Raw genomic sequence first — 21,706 nt, 5'->3', positions numbered from 1 at the left:
GCGGCAATTGGAATTCAATCCACAGAGGTGTGAGGGAACGCATTTGGGGAAGCCTAATAAGGCGAGGGAATACACAATAAATGGAAGAAGTATAAAGGAACAATGGCACCTTGGAGTGCAAGTCCACAGATCCCCGACGATGGTTGCTGTTGTCGTACGTCTTTCAGCGGGTATGTCGATAACTCGTATGCATCGTCAGGGAGGATATGATGTCGTCTGTCACGTGACATAGCAGTCGGAATCTGTTTGTTGAACGAGCAAGACGCTCTGGTGAAAACTCTCCAGCGATATTGATATTCTACTCTCATCGTCAAATCAAGAAGTCACAATATAGTTTACCTGTCCTACCTGCGTGATTGATTGGCGACTTTGTGTTTGAAGGATAGAGGGAGCACAATGCGGTCACAGCGAACGATTTGTCGAAGATTTGGACTTTTTACGGCACATCGGGAGAGCGTCACATTCAGCTTGGCACTGCAGCAGAATTCCGCGAGGGGCGCAGAAGCTGTCGACAGAGCTCCGAGAGGTGAAGCACTATCAGAAGGCAGTACTTCATTGGCAACAGTGAGTAGCTGCACTGAGGGGCCGGCGGTTCAGTAGCGAAGGGGTGTGATCGGTTGATTTGGGGCATGCCGCTGCAAGTTAATTCAAAGACAAGCTTGCAAAAGGCTGAAAAAGGCCAGTGCAGGTCGATTGAAAAGCAGGCTTAAAATAAAATGCTGCAAATAGCCATCACAGCCATTACAGCTATTTGAGGCATCCTGGTGCCATTGACAGCAAAATAAACTGCTTTGTGGACAATGCCTGAAAAAGCGTGCGAAGGGGAGCAACAGGGCCACAGACCTGCAGTGCCATAGAGTTCAGAAAGAGGTGACGGCAAGTAAAAGTACTGCAGGCAGCCAGATCGGCAGCACATTGAAACCTTCGTGCAGAGGAAAGCAGGAAAGCTTCTTCCTACCTCGGAAAGCAGGGAAAATCCCAGGAATGTCCACATGATGACGTTTAAATTCCCATCTACCAAGTGGAAAGCCTCGATCCTCTTGCCAAATTCAAACTTTTCAAAGAAATGGTAGAGCTATGGTTCCTTGATTTGGCTGCATGAGAAGCAGATAAACTAGCAGTTCAAATGAAGATAGCTATGGCAATCGAAGGTCTTCAGAGGCCGAATAGCTGAGGCTTATCGGAAGATGATCAGAAAGATGGTAAGAAAATATAGAGCACTCGAGAAGCAGAAATCCATGCGAAACTCAATTTCAGGAGACATGGGTTGGAATTTCTGTGATATAGACAGCGGTGAAAAGAGAGAATGGAGCAATTTGTCAGTGGCTGTAGGGACAATGGCAAGGATTGAAACCTTTCTGAAATGGACTCATGTGAAAGAATTGCAGAGTTGCGAATGACAATGAAGATTTTCAAAATGCCCTGGTAGAATGTCTTGACATTGAAGTTTTATTGAAAGAGTAGCATAAATAGAAAGGTAACGCTCGCAGGCCAAGAGAGTTTGCGAGCATTAGCCATGTCTTCAAATACTGGCACAGGAGCCAAGGTGGTGAAAGCAAAGGGGCCGCAGGGAAGAAGTGGACTTGTCCCGGCGACAATGTGCCCAGCACAGCAGAATGAGTGTGCCCAAAAGGAACAGGGAGTCAAATGCTGGCAGCGGTGGGATTCGAACCCACGCCTCCGAAGAGACTGGAACCTAAATCCAGCGCCTTAGACCGCTCGGCCACGCTACCATGCAGTCGAGGTTGTGGCTGTAAATGAATTGATTGGTGATTGAAAGGTGCTTTTCTTCAGAATTATCCTGTGAATGGAGGTCTTTGCTTGGGAAGATGGAAGTGAGAGGAATTTGTAAGCACAATGCATTGAAAGTGCAGGCCGAGTGGTTGCATTGTTGAATTGGTAATGCAGGCTTTGTGGATAAATGGAGTTTGCAAAAGCCACTTGAAGATAGAAATCAAAGTCAAAGTGTGTGTGCATGTTGGAAATGTGAAAGAAAAAGAGCAAGTGTTGCTGAAACTCAGCATCTGTGGAGAGAGAAAGAGAGTGCTGATGAAAGGTGACAGGCGTACAACATTAACATTAACAGGTAGCTGAGTGTCAAGGCCTGTTAGCTCAGATGGTTAGAGCGTGGTGCTAATAACGCCAAGGTCCTGGGTTCAATCCCCATACAGGCCACTAATTTAAGCACAGGGGCAGTAATTGCCTTGCTTGGGTGCATTGCATTTACAATCCATGAGCAAATACTAATACAAATCCCCCCACAACAGCTCAACCATTTTCCATTTCATTCACAAATGCAAATATGCCCCATTTCACCTTCGCTCACTCAAGGTGCTGTGAAACCATCATCCTTTGCTGGAAAACCCATCTGCTGCACCGATGTCATTTCAGGAAAGAGACCTGCCTTCCTTTACCTCTTCTGGCGCCTCCTGACCCACAGTACTTTTAACTGTCCTCTGAAATGGCCGAACTGGCCACTGACCTTTCAAGGGCAATTAAGGACGGACAATAAATGCTGCCTTTCTCACTGATGCCCCGTGAAAAAATAAACAAAAAATGTCAGTCTATTTGAACATTGCTTTGCATCTTTCTGCTGGCTTACCTCCGTTCAAATCGCCAAATAACAAATTGCCACCCAGGAGAACTGAGTTTCTCACATGTTCCCTTTTATCTTCCTTCATGGGATGTTAGCATCGCTGGCCCATCAATATTTGCTCTTGAGAAGGTGGTGGTGGCGAGCCACCTTCTTGAACTACTGCAGTCCATGTGCAGCCGGTACACCCAGTGCTGTTAGGGAGGGGCTTCCAGAATTGTGACTCAGTGACAGTGAAAGAACGGCGATATAATGCCACGTCAGGATGGTGTGTGCTTTGGTGGGGAACTTGTAGGTAGTGGTGTTCCCCATGCGACTGTTGCCCTTGTCATTTAAGGCGATCGAGGTGACGGGTTTGGAAGGTGCTGTCAAAGGAGACTGGGCTTTAGGGGTGATAATGAGGAGAAAGCTGGAGACTGCAGGAAGATATGAACGGACGAGTGACATCGGCAGAACAGCGGCAATTGGAATTCAATCCACAGAGGTGTGAGGGAACGCATTTGGGGAAGCCTAATAAGGCGAGGGAATACACAATAAATGGAAGAAGTATAAAGGAACAATGGCACCTTGGAGTGCAAGTCCACAGATCCCCGACGATGGTTGCTGTTGTCGTACGTCTTTCAGCGGGTATGTCGATAACTCGTATGCATCGTCAGGGAGGATATGATGTCGTCTGTCACGTGACATAGCAGTCGGAATCTGTTTGTTGAACGAGCAAGACGCTCTGGTGAAAACTCTCCAGCGATATTGATATTCTACTCTCATCGTCAAATCAAGAAGTCACAATATAGTTTACCTGTCCTACCTGCGTGATTGATTGGCGACTTTGTGTTTGAAGGATAGAGGGAGCACAATGCGGTCACAGCGAACGATTTGTCGAAGATTTGGACTTTTTACGGCACATCGGGAGAGCGTCACATTCAGCTTGGCACTGCAGCAGAATTCCGCGAGGGGCGCAGAAGCTGTCGACAGAGCTCCGAGAGGTGAAGCACTATCAGAAGGCAGTACTTCATTGGCAACAGTGAGTAGCTGCACTGAGGGGCCGGCGGTTCAGTAGCGAAGGGGTGTGATCGGTTGATTTGGGGCATGCCGCTGCAAGTTAATTCAAAGACAAGCTTGCAAAAGGCTGAAAAAGGCCAGTGCAGGTCGATTGAAAAGCAGGCTTAAAATAAAATGCTGCAAATAGCCATCACAGCCATTACAGCTATTTGAGGCATCCTGGTGCCATTGACAGCAAAATAAACTGCTTTGTGGACAATGCCTGAAAAAGCGTGCGAAGGGGAGCAACAGGGCCACAGACCTGCAGTGCCATAGAGTTCAGAAAGAGGTGACGGCAAGTAAAAGTACTGCAGGCAGCCAGATCGGCAGCACATTGAAACCTTCGTGCAGAGGAAAGCAGGAAAGCTTCTTCCTACCTCGGAAAGCAGGGAAAATCCCAGGAATGTCCACATGATGACGTTTAAATTCCCATCTACCAAGTGGAAAGCCTCGATCCTCTTGCCAAATTCAAACTTTTCAAAGAAATGGTAGAGCTATGGTTCCTTGATTTGGCTGCATGAGAAGCAGATAAACTAGCAGTTCAAATGAAGATAGCTATGGCAATCGAAGGTCTTCAGAGGCCGAATAGCTGAGGCTTATCGGAAGATGATCAGAAAGATGGTAAGAAAATATAGAGCACTCGAGAAGCAGAAATCCATGCGAAACTCAATTTCAGGAGACATGGGTTGGAATTTCTGTGATATAGACAGCGGTGAAAAGAGAGAATGGAGCAATTTGTCAGTGGCTGTAGGGACAATGGCAAGGATTGAAACCTTTCTGAAATGGACTCATGTGAAAGAATTGCAGAGTTGCGAATGACAATGAAGATTTTCAAAATGCCCTGGTAGAATGTCTTGACATTGAAGTTTTATTGAAAGAGTAGACTTTGGAAATGCCATTTAAACATCAAAATAAACGGTCAATTCTGGAAATCTGAAATAAAATCAGGAAGTGCTGGAAATACTCAGCAGGTCTGGCAGCTTCTGTGGAGTGAGAAGCCCTGTTTATATTTTAGGTTCGTGCTGCTGTTTCCTTAATTGATTAAGTCTTGTCCAGACAAAAATTCAAGGTGACTTTTTTTTTCACCTTCAAATTGGGTACTGCTTAGAGAGTGTCTGTAAATGAAGAAGAAATGTAGTAAGGCCAGGGAAGATTTGTAAATTGCGTGAAATGGAGACTGATCGGGGGGTATCTCTAGAACAGGAAACATTGAGAAAGGTCAGAGAGTCTCTGTAAATGGGAAGTAATGGCTACTGTTTCAGGATCGTCTGTAAATGATGTAGCTGTGGGGTCATGTCATGGATTATCTATGAGGTAAAGAGATTTGGTGACAGGTCTGGCCTCATCCATAAAGTAAGTGTTTGTAAATTATCAGACTTACCCATTTAACACACAGGCTAAAAGTCCGCATAATGACTATATAGAGACACTGAAATGTTATATTAGCATCTTCAACACGTCACCTCAGTTCAGGTTGGAGAAGACTGATACTAGTTTGACCATCATTTCCTCAAAAAAACACGACTCCCCCTGTCCCCCTGGATCAGGGGCCTGTAACCAAAAACCATTTCATCTATTCTCAGGCACACACAAAAATACTGGAAATACTCAGCAGGTCAGGCAGCATCTGTGCTGAGAGGAACAGAGTTAACATTTCAGGTTGATGACCTTTCAGCAGAACGGGCAAAGGTTAGGAATGTATCAGGTGTCGAACAAGAGACAGGGTGGAAGTGGGGGGGGGGAAGAAGAACAAGAGGTAAGGGTTATGATAGGGCAGAGGGCAGGAGAGATTAAATGACAAAAGGTTTCATGGTACAAAGCGAGGCAAAAAAAAAGATGTGTCTGAAGTGCAGATCACTTGTTAGCAGACGTCCAAACACAAGGTAAAGGGATTAAGAACAAAGTAAATGGATTATGAAAGAAACTGCGGGGAGGGGGGTCCGGGGTGGGGGGGGGGGGTTGCAAAAATATAGAAATATAAACCAGAAAAAATAACGTAACTACAGGAAAAGAAATAGGGGCAGAGGTTACGATCTATGGAAGAGGACAAAGAACAATCCAGAGTAAAAATAATTAACTTGGGGTAAAGCCAACTTCAATGGGTGTAAGAATGGAGCTGCGGGGGGGGAACAAACTGGAGTGAAATGTTGACAGGACAACCAGTAGCTGAACAACGGGCTACCTTCAAAGAAGAGAGTGTTTGGGCACAATCAAGGAATGTTTCCTCGAAGGGAAAAGGTAGGTCAAAAAAATTCAGAACTCCCTGGATGACAAGAGAGATAAGATAAAGAAGAAAAAGTGTGCTGATGACAGGTAGAAAATACTGCTGAGAACCAGACTAAATATAGAAGGTCCAGAGGGGAAGTGAAAAAGAAAATAAGAGAAGCAAAGAGAGAGCATGAAAAGAGACTGGCAGCTAACATTAAAGGGAATCCAAACATATTCTATGGACAAATAAATATTAAAAGGGTGATAAAATGAACAGTGGGGCCTACTAGAGACCATAAATGGGATTTAAATATGGAGGCAGAGGGCATAGCTGAGGTATTAAATTAATACTTTGCATCTGTCTTTACCAAGGAAGAAGATGCATTGCAGGCAATGGTGAAGGAGGAGGTAATTCAGACCCTAGGAGGGTTTAAAGTTGCTAAAGAGGAAGTATTAGATAGGCTGTCTGTACTTAAAGTGGATAAAGCACCAGGACCAGATGAGATGCTTCCAAGGATACTGAGGGAAGTGAGGGTAGAAATCGCAGAGGCACTGGCCATAATTTTTCATTTTCTATAGACTCAGGGGTCGTGCCAGAGGACTGGAGAATTGCAAAGGCTACACCCTTGTTCAAAAAAGGTAAGCCCAGCAACTACAGGCCAGTAAGTTTAACTTCGGTGGTAGGGAAACTTCGAGAAAATATAATTTGGAAAAAATTAATAGCCACGGATGCAAATGCAGGTTAGTTATGGAAAGTCAGCATGGATTTCTTAAGGGAATGTCATGTTTAACTAACCTTCTGGAGTTTTTTGAGGAGGTAACAGTGAAGGTTGATGAGGGCAATGCTGTTGATGTGGTGTACAGGGACTTTCAAAAGGTGTTTGATACAGTTGCACACAACAGACTTGTGAGCAAAGATTATAGCTCATGGAATAAAAGGGATGGTAGCAACATGGATAAGAAATTGGCTGAGTGAGAGGAAACAAAGAGTAGTGGTTAATGGATTTTTTTCGGGCTGGAGGTAGGTTTGTAATGGAGTTCCCCAGGGTCAGTGTTTGGACCCTTGTTTTTCCTGATATATATTAATGACCTAGATCTTAGTGTACAGGGCAAAATTTCAAAGTCTGCAGATGATATGAAACTTGGAAGCACTGCGAGGAGGATAGTGCAGAAGTCCAAAAAGACATAGACACGTTGGTGGAATGGGCAGGCAGGTGGCAGATGAAGTTCAATGTAGAAAAATGTGAAGTGATTCATTTTGGTCGGAAGAACATGGGGAAACCATATAAAATAAAGGTTACAATTCTAAAGGGGGTGCAGGAGCAGAGGGAACTGGGTGTATATGTGCCTAAGTCATTGAAGGTGGCAGGACAGGTTGAGAGAGCAGTTAATAAAGCATACAGTATCCTTAATAGGGATATAGAATACAAGAGGCAGTGCTCTAGACTGCAAGGGGGTGGCGATGGCGTAGTGGTATTGTCACTGGATAGTAACCCAGAGACCCAGGGTATTGCTCTGGGGACATGGGCTCGAATCCCACAGCAGAAGGTGGAATTTAAATTCAATTAATAAATCTGGAATTTAAAAAGCTAGTCTAATGATGGCCATGAAACCATTGTCGATTGTTGCAAAAACCCATCTGCTTCACTAATGTCCTTTAGGGAAGGAAATCTGCTGTTATGTACCTGGTCTGGCCTACATGTGACTCCAGACCCACAGCAATGTGGTTGACTCTGAAATGGCCTAGTAAGCCACTCAGTTGTACCTAACCGCGACAAAGTCAATAAAAAGGAATGAAACCGGACGGACCACCCGGCATCGAGCTAGACAACGACAATGGCAAACCCAGCCCTGTCGACCCTGCAAAGTCCTTCTTACGAACATCTGGGGGCTTGTGCCAAAGTTGGGAGAGCTGTTCCACAGACTAGTCAAGCAACAGCCTGACATAGTTATGCTCACAGAATCATACCTGACAGACAATGTCCCAGACACTGCCATCTCCACCGGCAGGACAGACCCAGCAGAGGTGGTGGCACAGTGGTATAAAGGAGGGAGTTTCCCTGGGAGTCCTCAACATCGACTCTGGACCCCATGAAGTCTCATGGCATCAACCCAAACATGGGCAAGGAAACCTCCTGCTGATGAGTCAGTACTCCTCCATGTTGAACAGCACTTGGAGCAAGCACAGGGAGGGGGAGGGGGAAGGGTGAGACTTCAATGTCCATCACCAAGAGTGGCTTGGTAGCACCACTGCTGGCCGAGTCCTAAAGGACATAGCTGCTAGACTGGGTATGTGGCAGGTGGTGAGGGGAAAACATACTTGACCTCGTCCTCACCATTCTGCCTGCCACAGATGCATCTGCCCACGATAGTATTGGTAGGAGTCACCACTGCACAGTCGTTGTGGAGATTCACATTGAGGATACCCTCCATCGTGTTGTGTGGCACTTCCACCGTGCTAAATGGGATAGATTTTGAACAGCTCTCGCAATGCAAAACTGGGCATCCATGAAGCGCTGTGGGGCAGCAGAATTGTACTCAATCACAATCTGTAACCTCATGGCCCAGCATATCCCCCATTCTACCATTACCATCAAGCCAGAAGACCAACCCTGGTTCAATTAAAAGTGCAAGAGAGCATGCCAGGAGCAGCACCAGACATACCTCAAAATGAGGTGTCAACCTGGTGAAGTGACAGCACAAGACTATCTCCATCCTCAATGATGGGGGGGGGGGGGCCCAGCACATCAGTACGAAAGATAAGGCTGAAGCATTTGCAACAATCTTCAGCCAGAAGTGCCGAATTGATGATCCATCTCAGCCTCCTCCTGAAGTCCCCAGCAATGCCAGACTTCAGCCAATTTGATTCACTCCACGTGATATCAAGAAATGACTGAAGGCACTGGATACTGCAAAGGCTCTGGGCCCCAGCAATAGTACTGAAGATCTGTGCTCCAGAACTTGCCGCGCCGCTAGCCAAGCTGTTTCAGTACAGCTACAACACTGGCATCTACCCGGCAATGTGGAAAATTGCCCAGGTATGTCCTGTACACAAAAAGCAGGACAAGTCCAACCCAGCCAATTATTGCCCCATCAACCTACTCTCAATCATCAGTAAAGTGATGGAAGGTGTCATCAACAGTGCCATCAAGCGGCACTTGCTTAGCAATAACCTGCTCAGCAACGCTCAGTTTGGATTCTGCCAGGGCCATTCAGTTCCTGACCTCATTACAGCCTTAGTTCAGACATGGACAAAAGAGCTGAACTCAAGAGGTGAGGTGAGAGTGACTGCCCTTAACATCAAGGCAGCATTTGACCGAGTATGGCATCAAGGAGCCTTAGCAAAACTGAGGTCAATGGGAATCAGCGGGGAAACCCTCCGCTGGCTGGAGTCATACCTAGTGCAAAGGAAGATGGTTGTGGTTGTTGGAGGTCAATCATCTGCGTTCCAGGACATCACTGCAGGAGTTCCTCAGGGTAGTGTCCTAGGCCCAACCATCTTCAGCTGCTTCATCAATGACCTTCCTTCAATCATAAGGTCAGAAGTGGGGATGTTCGCTGATTATTGCACGATGTTCAGCACCATTCGTGACTCCTCAGATACTGAAGCAGTCCATGTAGAAATGCAGCAAGACTTGGACAATATCCAGGCTTGGGCTGATAAGTGGCAAGTAACATTCGCGCCACACAATTGCCAGGCAATGACCATCTCCAAGAAGAGAGAATCTAACCATCTCCCCTTGACATTCAATGGCATTACCATCGCTGTGTCCCCCACTATCAACATCCTCGGGGTTACCATTGACCAGAAACTGAACTGGAGTAGCCAGGCATATACCGTGGCTACAAGAGCAGGTCAGAGGCTAGGAATCCTGTGGCGAGGAACTCACCTCCTGACTCCCCAAAGCCTGTCCACCATCTACAAGGCACAAGTCAGGAGTGTGATGGAATACTCTCCACTTGCCTGGATGGGTGCAGCTCCAACAACACTCAAGAAGCTCGACACCAACCAGGACAAAGCAGCCCGCTTGATTGGCATCCCATCTACAAACATTCACTCCCTCCACCACCGACGCACAGTGGCAGCAGTGTGTACCATCTACAAGATGCACTGCAGCAATGCACCAAGGCTCCTCAGACAGCACCTTCCAAACCCATGACCTCTACTAACTAGAAGGACAAGGGCAGCAAATTCATGGGAACACCACCACCTGCAAGTTCCCCTCCAAGTCACACACCATCCTGACTTGGAACTATATTGCTGTCCCTTCACTGTCGCTGGGTCAGTATCCTGGAACTCCCTTCCTAACAGCACTGTGGGTGTACCTACCCCACATGGAGGCAGCTCAGCACTACCTCCTCAAGGGCAATTAGGGATGGGCAATAAATGCTGGCCTGGCCAGTGATGCCCACATCCCATGAATGAAAAAAAAGCAAGGAAGTTATGTTGAACTTGTATAAGACCCTACAATCTTTTTTTGCATTTATTTCATTTCATCTTCGTTTGTTCAGTTTGCTTACCCACTGTTTTTTTCAGGTTGTTTTTCTTCAGGTTTGCACTTGCTGCTGTTCAATATTCAGTGTATTTACACCTAATCTGTACTAATGCTTTGTCTTTCAACACACCATCAACATATTGTTTGCCTTTGCTCCGTGACCTTTTGGTCAGCTATGTGGCCTGGTCCAATCTGCACCTTCTCCTTTGTTATCTCTTGCCCCACCCCCGCCTCACTTGTTTATAATCTGTGACTTTTCTAATATTTGTCAGTTCCGAAGAAGGGTCACTGACCCGAAACGTTAACTCTGCTTCTCTTTCCACAGATGCTGCCAGACCTGCTGAGTGATTCCAGCATTTCTTGTTTTTGTTTCAGATTTCCAGCATCCGCAGTATTTTGCTTTTATTATATTATTGTATAAGACCCTAGTTTGGCCTCAGCTGAAATATTGCGTCCAATTCTGGGTGCCACACTTTAGGAAAGACGTGAGGGCGTTGGAGGGAGTCCAGAAAAGATTCACAAAAATGATTGCAGCTATGAAGAACTTCTGTTATGAAGATAGGATTGTTTTCATTGGCGAAGAGAAGGCAGAGAGAGGATTTGACAGAGGTATTAAAAATCATGAGGGGTCTGGAAAGAATAGGAGAGAAACTGCTCCCACTCATCAACGGATCGAGAACGAGAGAGTATTTGGCAAGAGAAGCAAAAGTGACATGTGGAAAAACTTCTTAATGCAGCGAGAGGTTGAGGTCTGGAATGCACTGCCTGAGAACGTGGTGGAGGCAGGTTCAATTGAAGCATTCAAAAGGGAATTAGACAGTTGTATGTGAAGGGAAAATGTGCAGGATTAGGGTGGATAATGGGGAAGCGGGGGAATGGAACTGAAAAAGTTACTCTTTCAGAGAGCCGGTGCAGACATGTTGGGCCGAATGGCCTCCTCCTGCACTGTAACAATTCCGTGATGCTGGGAACCCGCCTCCCTCTCACCTGCTGGAACCCTGCTCTCTGCCTCAGCCCCGCCCCCACTGCTGGCCGCGCATGCTCACCTCACACCGCCTGGCCGGCTGATGAGGGCAGCTCCGTCACAATCAGTGGAGAAGGGGCGGAACCAGACGACGAGCCGTGACCTGAGCCCTCAACCAGTCGGAGCGAATGGGGCGGGGCTCTTCCCAAGGAGGGGGCGGGGCCGCCGCTGCCCTCCTGTCCCGCCCCACTCTTGCTATTGGTCTGGAGTTGCCGTCGATCACCCGGACCTTGTCCGCTCTCAGGTCAGAGGTGACGTGCCGAGTGCGCCGGCGCATTGCGGGACAGTGTTGGAGCGAGTGTTGGCGGTGGAGAGACGCTTGTGAATCGCTTCTGCTGCCGGTAAGCGGCGGAGAGGCTTCAGAAACACCCGGTGCAGACCTCAACACACCCAATAAGAAGCTCCGTGTTTGCACAAAGACTCCCCTTGGACTGGGCCACACCTGGGCAGGGCTGGCTCAAGGTGCAGGAAGCTGCAAGCTGATAGGCTGAGCTGTGGACTGGGAGGAGTGGGGGGGTTTGACTGACAGGCCTGGGGAGGGGGATATCAGGGCAGGTACACACACTGCTCTTCCTTTTCCTCCTGGGATGTTTTACTGGAGTCGTGTTGCTGAGTGTTTCTAAACTCTGTCTCCCTATCCTGGTAATGTCAGTGGATTGGAGGTTGCTGTGAGTGTTGGACTATGTTGCCTCTCCTCATTCTTCCTCCTCCTCCCACTGCAGGCTCTGGTGGCTCAATGCACCTGAGACGTTCACTCTCTTTCTCTCTCCACAGATGCTGCCTCACCTGCTGAGCATTTCCAGCATTTCCTCCTTTTACTTCAGGTTTCCAGCATCTGCAGTATTTTGGTTTTGTTTTATTCCAGGCGTTGTTCACAGAACTGAGTGGAGAAACACAGACAGACCATTTAAGAGCCGCTTCATATCGGGGCGCGTGTTGGATGTGGGAGTTTGGTCCATGATCCGGTGTAGGCCTTTTATGTTGCATCAGTTTGATCTGGATTAGAGATGGAGGAAGAGGCTGCTTGGTTTAATCTGGAGTACTTTGAGCCCAGTCGGGCCCAGCAATTTCCAATGTGAGGCTGTCAAGGGAGGTAGATTCCAGGGAAGGTGAGGATGCTAAATGGACGCCAACCACTCAATGTAAAAGATTATTGTTTTAGTAACCAGTATTTCTGTTGAGGATTTTAATCCATTTTACATATACAGATTTTGTTACTTCATTCTTGGGTTATGGGCATCACTCGCAAGACCAGCATATATTGCCAATCCCCAGTTGCCCATTGAGAAGGTGATGGTGGGCCGCCTTCTTGAGCCGCTGCAGTCCGTGTGGTGAAGGTGCTCCCACAATGGTGTTAGGGAAGGAGTTACTGGATTTTCACCCAGTGATGATAGAATGATGATATATGTCCAAGTTAACATCAACTTGTATTTATGTAGTGCCTTTAATGTAAAAAATGTTCCAAGGCTTTTCACAGGAGTGTTGTAAAGTAACTTTTGACACTGAGGCACATGAGGTATGAGGGCAGATGATCAAAAACTTGATCAGAGAGGTGGGTTTTAATCAGTGTCTGAATCAGGGAAGGTGAGGTAGAGAGGCGGAGAGGATTAGGGAGGGATTTCCAAAGGATATGGCCTTGGCAGCTGAAGGCACGGCCACCAGTGGTGGAGCAATGAAAATCAGGGATGCTCAAGATGTCAGAATTAGATGAACCCTGATCTCTCGGAGGGTTGTAGGACTGGAGGAGATTATAGAGATAGTGAGGGGTGAGGGAATGGAGGGATTTGAAAACAAGGATGAGGATTTTAAAATTGAGATGCTGCTTAACTGGGAGTCTGTGTAGGTCAGTGAGCACAGTGGTGATGGGTGAACAGGACTGGGTTCGAGTAAGGACACAGGTAGCAGAGTTTTGGATGATCTCAAGCTGACAGAGTAGAATGTGGGAGGCCGGCCAGGGATGTGTTAGAATAGTCAAGTTGAGAGGAAAGAAATACATGGATGTAAGTTTCAGAGGTAGATGACCTGAGGCAGTGGTGATGTTACTGAGGTGGAAATAGTCGGTCTGAGTGATGGTGCCAATGTGCAGTCGGAAGCTCATCTCGGAGTCAAAAATGACACCAAGGTTATGGACAGTCTGGATTAGCCTCAGCGGTTGCCAGGGAGCGGGATGGAGTGGCTGACTAGAGAGTGGAGTTTGTAACAGGGACTGAAGACAATGGCTTCAGACTTCCCAATATTTAAATGGAGAAAATTCCTGTTCATCCAGTACTGGATATCAGACAAGTCAGGATGGAATGTGACTTGGAGGGGAACTTGGAGGTGATGGTGTTTGTCGGTGGAGTTGTGGATAGTGTCGAAGGGTGTTGTAGGGTACAGAGGGACATAGATAGGCTGCAGAGCTGGGCTGAGAGATGGCAAATGGAGTTTAATGCGGAGAAGTGTGAGGTGATTCACTTTGGAAGGAGTAACAGCAATGCAGAGTACTGGGCTAATGGGAAGATTCTTGGTAGTGTAGATGAGCAGAGAGATCTTGGTATCCAGGTCCATAAATCCCTGAAAGTTGCTACCCAGGTTAATAGGGCTGTTAAGAAGGCATATGGTGTGTTAGCCTTTATTAGTAGGGGGATCGAGTTTCAGAGCCACGGGGTCATGATGCAGCTGTACAAAACTCTGGTGAGGCCGCACCTGGAGTATTGCGTGCAGTTCTGGTCACCGCATTATAGGAAGGATGTGGAAGCTTTGGAAAGGGTGCAGAGGAGATTTACTAGGATGTTGCCTGGTATGGAAGGAAGGTCTTACGAGGAAAGGCTGAGAGACTTGGGGTTGTTTTCGTTAGAGAGAAGGAGGAGGAGAGGTGACTTAATAGAGACATACAAGATAATCAGAGGGTTAGATAGGATGGATAGTGAGAGTCTTTTTCCTCGGATGAGGATGGCAAACACGAGGGGACATAGCTTTAAGTTGAGGGGTGAAAGATATAGGACAGATGTCAGAGGTAGTTTCTTTACGCAGAGAGTAGTAGGGGCGTGGAACGCCCTGCCTGCAACAGTAGTAGACTCGCCAACTTTAAGGGCATTTAAGTGGTCATTGGATAGACATATGGATGAAAATGGAATAGTGTAGGTCAGATGATCGGCGCAACATCGAGGGCCGAAGGGCCTGTACTGCGCTGTAATATTCTAATTCTAATTCATACACCTGCTACCCTGGTCCTTCGAAGTGATGGAAATTGAGGGTTTGGGGGGGTTCTGTCAAAGTTTTGATTGAGTTGCAGATATATAAAATCCCTCAGCTTCACTCCCTGTCTCTGTCTTTCTCTCCTCCCATAGAGGGCAGAGTCTTGTGTAGGTCCAGACTGGGTGGCAGATTCCCTTCCCTGAAGGACATTAATGAACCAGTTGGGGTTGTAGGTCAATCCAGCAGCTTTCATGGTCACTTTTTCCTCGTGCCGGCCCCATAAATTACCAGATTCATTCAGCTCCATTTCACACACTGCCTTTGTGTTTTTGTCGGTTCCCTCCCACACTTTTTTTCTTTTCTAAATCAATTTCACAGTGTTTTAGAAAGGGGGGGTTCTGATGAAAGGTCACTGACCTGATACGTTAACTCTGCTTCTCTCTTTCCACAGACGCTGCCAGATCTGCTGAGTATTTCCGGCTCTTTCTGTTTTGATATCAGATTTCCAGCATCCACGGTATTTTGTTTTTATATTAGAAAGGGAGGAATTGCAACTGGGAAAAGCAAAGCAAACGTCAGATCAGGATCTGAAGGAGTCGCCTAATTTATTGTAACCCGAATATCACCGGATTATGAACATGAAAGGAAAAAGCAGCGATCACAGTGGGGAGAAACTGTACATGTGTTCTGTGTGTGGACGAGGTTTCAGCCGATCATCTGGCCTGTCAAGACACAAGTGCAGTCACACTGGGAAGAAACCATGTAAATATGGGGACTGTGGAAAGGGATTGAATTATCCAGTTGAGCTGGAAACTCATCCACGCAGTCACACCCTGGAGAGACCGTTCACCTGCTCCGAGTGTGGGAAGGGATTCACTACTTCATCTGACCTGCTGAGACACCAGCGAGTTCACACTGGGGAGAGGCCATTCACTTGCTCAGAGTGTGGGAAGGGATTCACTCAGTCATCCAACCTGCTGACACACCAGCGAGTTCACACTGGGGAGAGGCCATTCACCTGCTCAGTGCGGGGCGGGGGATTCAAAGCACCATCCCAACGTCTGACACACCAGCGAGTTCACACTGGGGAGAGGCCATTCATCTGCTCAGAGTGTGGGAAGAGATTCACAGCACCATCCCAACTTCTGATACACCAGCGAGTTCACACTGGGGAGAGGCCGTTCACCTGCTCTGAGTGTGATAAGGGATTCACGCAGTTATCCCATCTGCTGACACACCAGCGAGTTCACACTGGGGAGAGGCCGTTCACCTGCTCAGAGTGTGGGAAGGGATTCACTACTTCATCCGACCTGCTGAGACACCAGCGAGTTCACACTGGGGAGAGGCCGTTCACCTGCTCAGAGTGTGGTAGGGGATTCATTACTTCATCCCACCTGCTGACACACCAGCGAGTTCACACTGCGGAGAGGCCGTTTACTTGCTCAGAGTGTGGGAAGGGTTTCAATACTTCATCCGACTTTCTGAGACACCAGCGAGTTCACAGTGGGGAGAGGCCGTTCACCTGCTCAGAGTGTGGTAGGGGATTCATTACTTCATCCCACCTGCTAACACACCAGCGAGTTCACACTGGGGAGAGGCCGTTCACCTGCTCAGAGTGTGGGAAGGGTTTCATCACTTCATCCGATCTGCTGAAACACCAGCGAGTTCACAGTGGGGAGAGGCCATTCACGTGCCCAGAGTGTGGGAAGGGATTCACTACCTCATCCGTCCGGTTAAAACACCAGCGCGTTCACAGTGGGGAGAGGCCGTTCACCTGCTCAGAGTGTGGCAAGGGATTCACGACTTCATCCGACCTGCTGAGACACCAGCGAGTTCACAAGTAACTCAGGGATGAGAAATTTTCGGATTTCAGTGGTCTTTTTCCTTGTTTTTAATTCATCTTTATTTTTTATAATCGTCCAGCTTGGTGGAAATGAACTGCAAGCAGGAAAGCAAGTGGGTGGAACTGCATACTCCTTCACAACTTCAGTGTGTCAGTCTTCTGTAAATGGCCAAAAGGAAGTATGTGTGTAAACACAGACCAATTCCCAATGTTTGTTTTTGCCTTCATGGGATATCTTATCCCATGGGATATCATGGGACCACCTGAGAACTGACACAGCTCATTTGACATGGTTTAAAATTAATGGTTCAGGATCAGTAGCTGGCAAGTCGCTGGTCTGCAGCAAAAACATTGGTCTGTCAATAGGAATTTGAAACTTGCTTCCATTTACACAGCAGTGTTTGTCTGAAGTAATTTCTGAAAACCCTGCACAAACTGGTTACTATATGTGAATATTCTGCAGTGAGCATGAGCTGTATAAACTGAATATATCCTGTGATCTGGAATTTCCACTTATCGGTTTGCTCAGGTGTATGGCTGAATTCCATTCATTGTTCATCTCCATTTTCACTGTCTACTGACCCAGTCACACTGTAAACCTTGAGTCAGTGTGAAGCTGTCTTTTGCACCATAGTGATGCAAGACAAGCAGTATAACTCTGGCCATCTTTCTTCAATGTGTGGTTTGACATTGCTTAAGATTATCTGGAAAAGGCTGTCCTGCACCACAAGTGCTGTCCAAAAGAAAATTGGATCAGGAGATTCACATGCTCCTAACAGAATGTATGTGATATTCCTGTCCATTTAAGTTAATGGACAGCAAATTGGACAGGCTGTATAACTGGTATACAATCCTCCCTACCTGGTTTTACTTTCTGCCTCGTTCAGGTGATTATGTCAGAGCAGAAAATAAGAACAATGACCCCACTTATGTTCAAGTTTCTGGATTGTCAATGTCTCATAAATGTTTACTGTTTATTAATTTATATACCTACTGATTTGTGCACATCACTTACCAAGGTACCAGAATGTGCCATCTGGTATCTTTATATTTATTGCTTTCCATTAAAGTTGACACATCTTCACAGAACACCTTTTACATGAACAAGCTATAAATAGGCAGAAGCAGGACATTGAGAACATGAAGCTCTGTAAAACCAATTATCAGCTGTCAGGTAAGTCTCATGAAATTGTATTCTGAGTACAGAGCAATTTTATTCATTACAGATGCAAAATTGTACAAAATTACCATTACTCAACCAGTTTGCTTCAATAACAGTGCTATAATTACAGGATTCATTGTCAAAAAAAAATCAGACTTTTGGTCTTTGGCCACTAATTTTCAGACCTTTTGGTCTTTGGCCACTCTCACCCCTGCATTTGTTACTTGTTTTTATGAAATACTCTCCCTATTAGTGCACAGCTGCTGGATAACTCTGATTACATTTCTCTGTGTTTATACATGTCTATAAAGTGTCTGTGTGCCCAGATTTAACTAAGTTGTGATTTGTAACCAATAAATGATGTTTCGGGCATGACTTGTAGTCTGGTATCTTGGTGATTTGTCAAGAAAGATTTAATTCACTCACTCAGCAGCTTGAGAGGAACCAGACTGAGGTTTAATGAACATAAGAAATAGGAGCTGGAGGAGGCCATTTGGCCCTTCGAGCCTGTTCTGCCATTCACCAAGATCATGGCTGATCTTCTACCTCAACTCCACCTTCCCGCACTATCCCCATATCCCTTAATTCACTCAGTACCCAAAAATCTATCAATCTCTGTCTTAAATATACTCAACGACTGAGCATCCACAGCTCCCTGGGGTAGACAATTCCAAAGATTCACAACCCTTTCAGTGAAGAAATTTCTCCTCATTTCAGTCCTAAATGACCGACCTTTATCCTGAGACTGTGACCCAGTGTTCTAGATTCCCCAGACAGGGGAAACATTTTCTCAGCATCTGCCCTGACAAGTCCCCTTTGTATTTATGTTTCAGTCAGATCACGTCTCATTCTTCTAAATTCCAGAAAGTATAGAGTCATAGAGTTATACCGCACAGAAACAGGCCATTCGGCCCATCGTGTCTGTGCTGGCCTTCAAGCATCTAACTATTCTAATCCCATTTTCCAGCACTTGGCCCGTAGCCTTGTATGCTATGGTGTTTCAAGTGCTCATCTAAATACTTAAATGTTGTGAGGGTTCCTGCCTCTACCACCTCTTCAGGCAGTGTGTTCCAGATTCCAACCACCCTCTGGGTGAAAAATCCTCAAATCCCCTCTAAACCTCCTGCCGCTTACATTAAATCTATGCTCCTTGGTTATTGACCCTTCCGCTAAGGGAAAAAGTTTCTTCCTATCTAACCTATCGGTGCCCCTCATAATTTTGTATACCTCAATCATGTCCCCCCTCAGCCTTCTCTGCTCTAAGGAAAACAACCCTAGCCTTTTCAGCCTCTCCTCATAGCTGAAATGCTCCAGCCCAGGCAACATCCTGGTGAATCTCCTCTGCATCCTCTCCAGTGCAATCACATCCTTCCTATAGTGTGGTGACCAGAACTGTACACAGTACTCCAACTGTGGCCTAACTAGCATTTTATACAGCTCCATCATAACCTCCCTGTTCTTATATTCTATGCCTCGGCTAATAAAGACAAGTATCCCATATGCCTTCCTAACCACCTTATCCTGTGCTGCTGCCTTCGGTGATCTATGGACAAGTACACCAAGGTCCCTCTGACCCTCTGTACCTCCTAGGGTCCTACCATCTATTGTATATTCCCTTGCCTTGTTCGTCCTCCCAAAATGCATCACCTCACACTTTGCATATGTGTGTCTGTTAATGACAGTATTGGGCGCAGTGACCACTGGGCAGTCATTGTGGAGACCAAACACTCTTTTACACACTGAAGACACCCATCATCATATTCGGTGGCACTACCACCGTGTTCAGTGAGATAGATTAAGAACAACTCAAAACTGGGCACCCATGAGGTGCTGCGGGCCACTGGCAGCAGCTGAATTGTATTCCACCAAAATCTGGAAACTTGTGGCCCTCACTTCTCCATCGCCATCAAGGCAGATAGCTACGCCTGGTCAGTGAGGCATGAAGATCCAACTGGCCAATTACCATCTGATCAGCTGCTCTGAATCAGCAGCAGAGAGAGTCATCAACAGTATTATCATGCAGCACTTGGTAACCAGTGATGGGTGAAGGTGATATTACAAATGTATATTTTTAGTTATCCTAGTGTCTAACAAACAGACATCAATAAAACAGGAACTCCTGGAAACACGCTGCAGGTCCTTCTTTATCTGGAGATCAAACATCTGTTGCATAATTGTACCAGCAATTCACAGGCGCGTATGAAATCCCCCTTCTGCTATTTTAATGCAGACTTGAATGTATTTATTTTAAACAGGTTTATTTTATATGGGTTAATGCCTATTTCACATTCTAAGATTCAGGACGATCACACAAACACTTTGAATCTTGGTTGAATAATTATAACAGTCATTTTCAGACTGGAAATTTAAACCTGTAATTTCACTTTCAATCAGGAACAGATTACGGTTTTACACCAATCTCTGATTTGACAGCACATTTCCAGCATTCACCGTTGTTCTTCCTGACTCTCAACACAGTTGTAAAGGAGCCTTCTGTTCCGTGCCCAGGAGCTCTGAACCATACAAGAGTGTGGCTGGGACACATTTCTTATACACCTCAAAATGAACTCACATAGGTCCGTCAGTGAAAAGAAACGAGAAAGACCAAAGTGCTGTTTTTGTTCCTCTCAGTGTAGCCCTGAAGGACTCTGTCTAGGCTGAAGTTCTGTTCCTGCCGTACAATTTCAGGTAAAGACGATGGTGTAGCGGTAAATATCATTGGACTAGTAATCCAAAGGCCTTGCGCAATGCCCTGGGGACAGGGTTCAAATCCCAGTGTGGCAGCTGGTGGAATTTAAATTCAATTAATAAAAATCTGGGATTAAAAGCTAGCCATTAGTAATGATGCCATGAAACTATCATTGATTGTTGTAAAACCATCTGGTTCATTAACGGCCTAGCAAGCCACGCAGGTGTCAAGGGCATTTAGGGATGGGCAACAAATGCTGGCCTTGCCAGTGATGGCCACATCCCATCAAAAAAAGAACGAGTCCTCCCTCCAGATTGTCCTTTCTGAGCTCCAGCGAGGCGATGCTGAACGCTCAAGACAAAAATCTACAACCATGTGTTTAAAACAAAGCTGATTTCTATCAAATCTCTCCAGAATATTAACCCCTTCTAACTGGGCTGGAGGATATTAACATCAACCGAAACAAACCCCAGCTATCAGAATAGAAACATGGGAAATTTATTGCACAGGAGGTCAATCAACCCATTGTATCATTGTGTTGAAAACAAAGCTGATTTATTTCACATTTCTCCAGAATATTAAACTCCAGCCCAGTTACAGGGATTATTAATAGCAGTAGAAAAAAAATTCCACTGTCAGAATGAACACAGTTCAGTCCTGAATGTGATTAACAGCAGCAATGACAGCAGAATCCAGCCCCTGCATTCACTTGTGAACTCGCTGGTGAGTCAGCAGCTTGGATGAACGAATGAATTCCTTCCCACACACGGAGCAGGTAAACGGTCTCTCCCCAGTGTGAAGCCTTTGATGTCCCAGCAGGCCGGATTTTTGAGTGAATCTCTTCCCACACACGGAGCAGGGGAACGGCCTCTCCCCTGTGTGAACTCGCATGTGCATATGGAGACTGGATAACACTGTGAATCCTCTCCCACAGTCAGAGCAAGTGAACAGCCTCTCCCCAGTGTGACTGCGTCGAGGAGTTTCCAGTTCTGATGGGTAATTGAATCCCTTCCCACAGTCCCCACATTTCCACGGTTTCTCCATGCTGCGGGTGTCCCTGTGCCTCTCCAGGTTGGACGATCAATTCAAGCCTCGTCCACACACTGAACAAACGTACAGTTCCTCCCCACTGTGAATGGTGCGATGCTTTTTACAGACTGCGTAACTGGTTAAAGCTCTTTCCACAGTCAGTGCACTGGAACACTCTCACTCGGGTGTGTGTGTGTCTCGGTGTTTTTCCAGTCACACTGATGTTTGAAATCTTTCCCCACAGACAGAACTGAAAAACATTTCTCCTTCCACATTCAAAGGCCGATGATATTCAGGTCCTGATTCATTGAACAAGTCAGATCTTGATGCAGCGTTTGGATTGAGTTTCCCGTCTGCAAATTCTCCCCTTGTAATATCCTGTAAAAGGAATTTACACAGAATTACATAGAATATGCAGCATAGAAAAAGGCCGTTCAGCCCAACTAG

At 46.3% G+C, this 21,706-nt stretch overlaps 2 protein-coding genes and 2 non-coding genes across 7 annotated transcripts; 2 read left to right on the top strand and 2 right to left on the bottom strand.

Annotated features, from left to right (window-relative positions):
• Window positions 1–1,651: 1,651 nt before the first annotated feature.
• Window positions 1,652–1,733, bottom strand: trnal-uag (transfer RNA leucine (anticodon UAG)). Its single transcript has one exon. It is a non-coding gene; the product is annotated as a tRNA-Leu (tRNA).
• A 368-nt stretch (window positions 1,734–2,101) lies between these two features.
• trnai-aau (transfer RNA isoleucine (anticodon AAU)) lies at window positions 2,102–2,175 on the top strand. Its single transcript has one exon. It is a non-coding gene; the product is annotated as a tRNA-Ile (tRNA).
• A 9,439-nt stretch (window positions 2,176–11,614) lies between these two features.
• Window positions 11,615–17,916, top strand: LOC137349139 (zinc finger protein 229-like). 4 transcript variants are annotated; one of them, XM_068014523.1, is made up of 3 exons: window positions 11,653–11,700; window positions 12,225–12,468; window positions 15,074–17,916. In XM_068014523.1, the coding sequence occupies exon 3, from the start codon at window positions 15,169–15,171 to the stop codon at window positions 16,378–16,380; it is 1,212 nt and encodes a 403-aa protein (XP_067870624.1). In that variant the 5' UTR covers window positions 11,653–11,700; window positions 12,225–12,468; window positions 15,074–15,168; the 3' UTR covers window positions 16,381–17,916. The 4 variants fall into 4 exon arrangements, with proteins under 4 accessions (XP_067870621.1, XP_067870625.1, XP_067870624.1 ...); XM_068014522.1 differs by having other exon boundaries at window positions 14,988–17,916; XM_068014520.1 differs by lacking the exon at window positions 12,225–12,468 and having other exon boundaries at window positions 11,615–11,700; window positions 14,988–17,916.
• A 3,019-nt stretch (window positions 17,917–20,935) lies between these two features.
• On the bottom strand, window positions 20,936–21,274 carry LOC137348690 (zinc finger protein 239-like). The gene has a single exon (XM_068013947.1). The coding sequence runs from the start codon at window positions 21,272–21,274 to the stop codon at window positions 20,936–20,938; it is 339 nt and encodes a 112-aa protein (XP_067870048.1).
• Between the last annotated feature and the right edge of the window lie 432 nt (window positions 21,275–21,706).

This window comes from Heterodontus francisci, chromosome 34 (genome assembly GCF_036365525.1).
Source record: "Heterodontus francisci isolate sHetFra1 chromosome 34, sHetFra1.hap1, whole genome shotgun sequence".
NCBI lineage: Eukaryota > Metazoa > Chordata > Chondrichthyes > Heterodontiformes > Heterodontidae > Heterodontus > Heterodontus francisci.
This window is presented reverse-complemented; position numbering and strand designations above follow the sequence as displayed.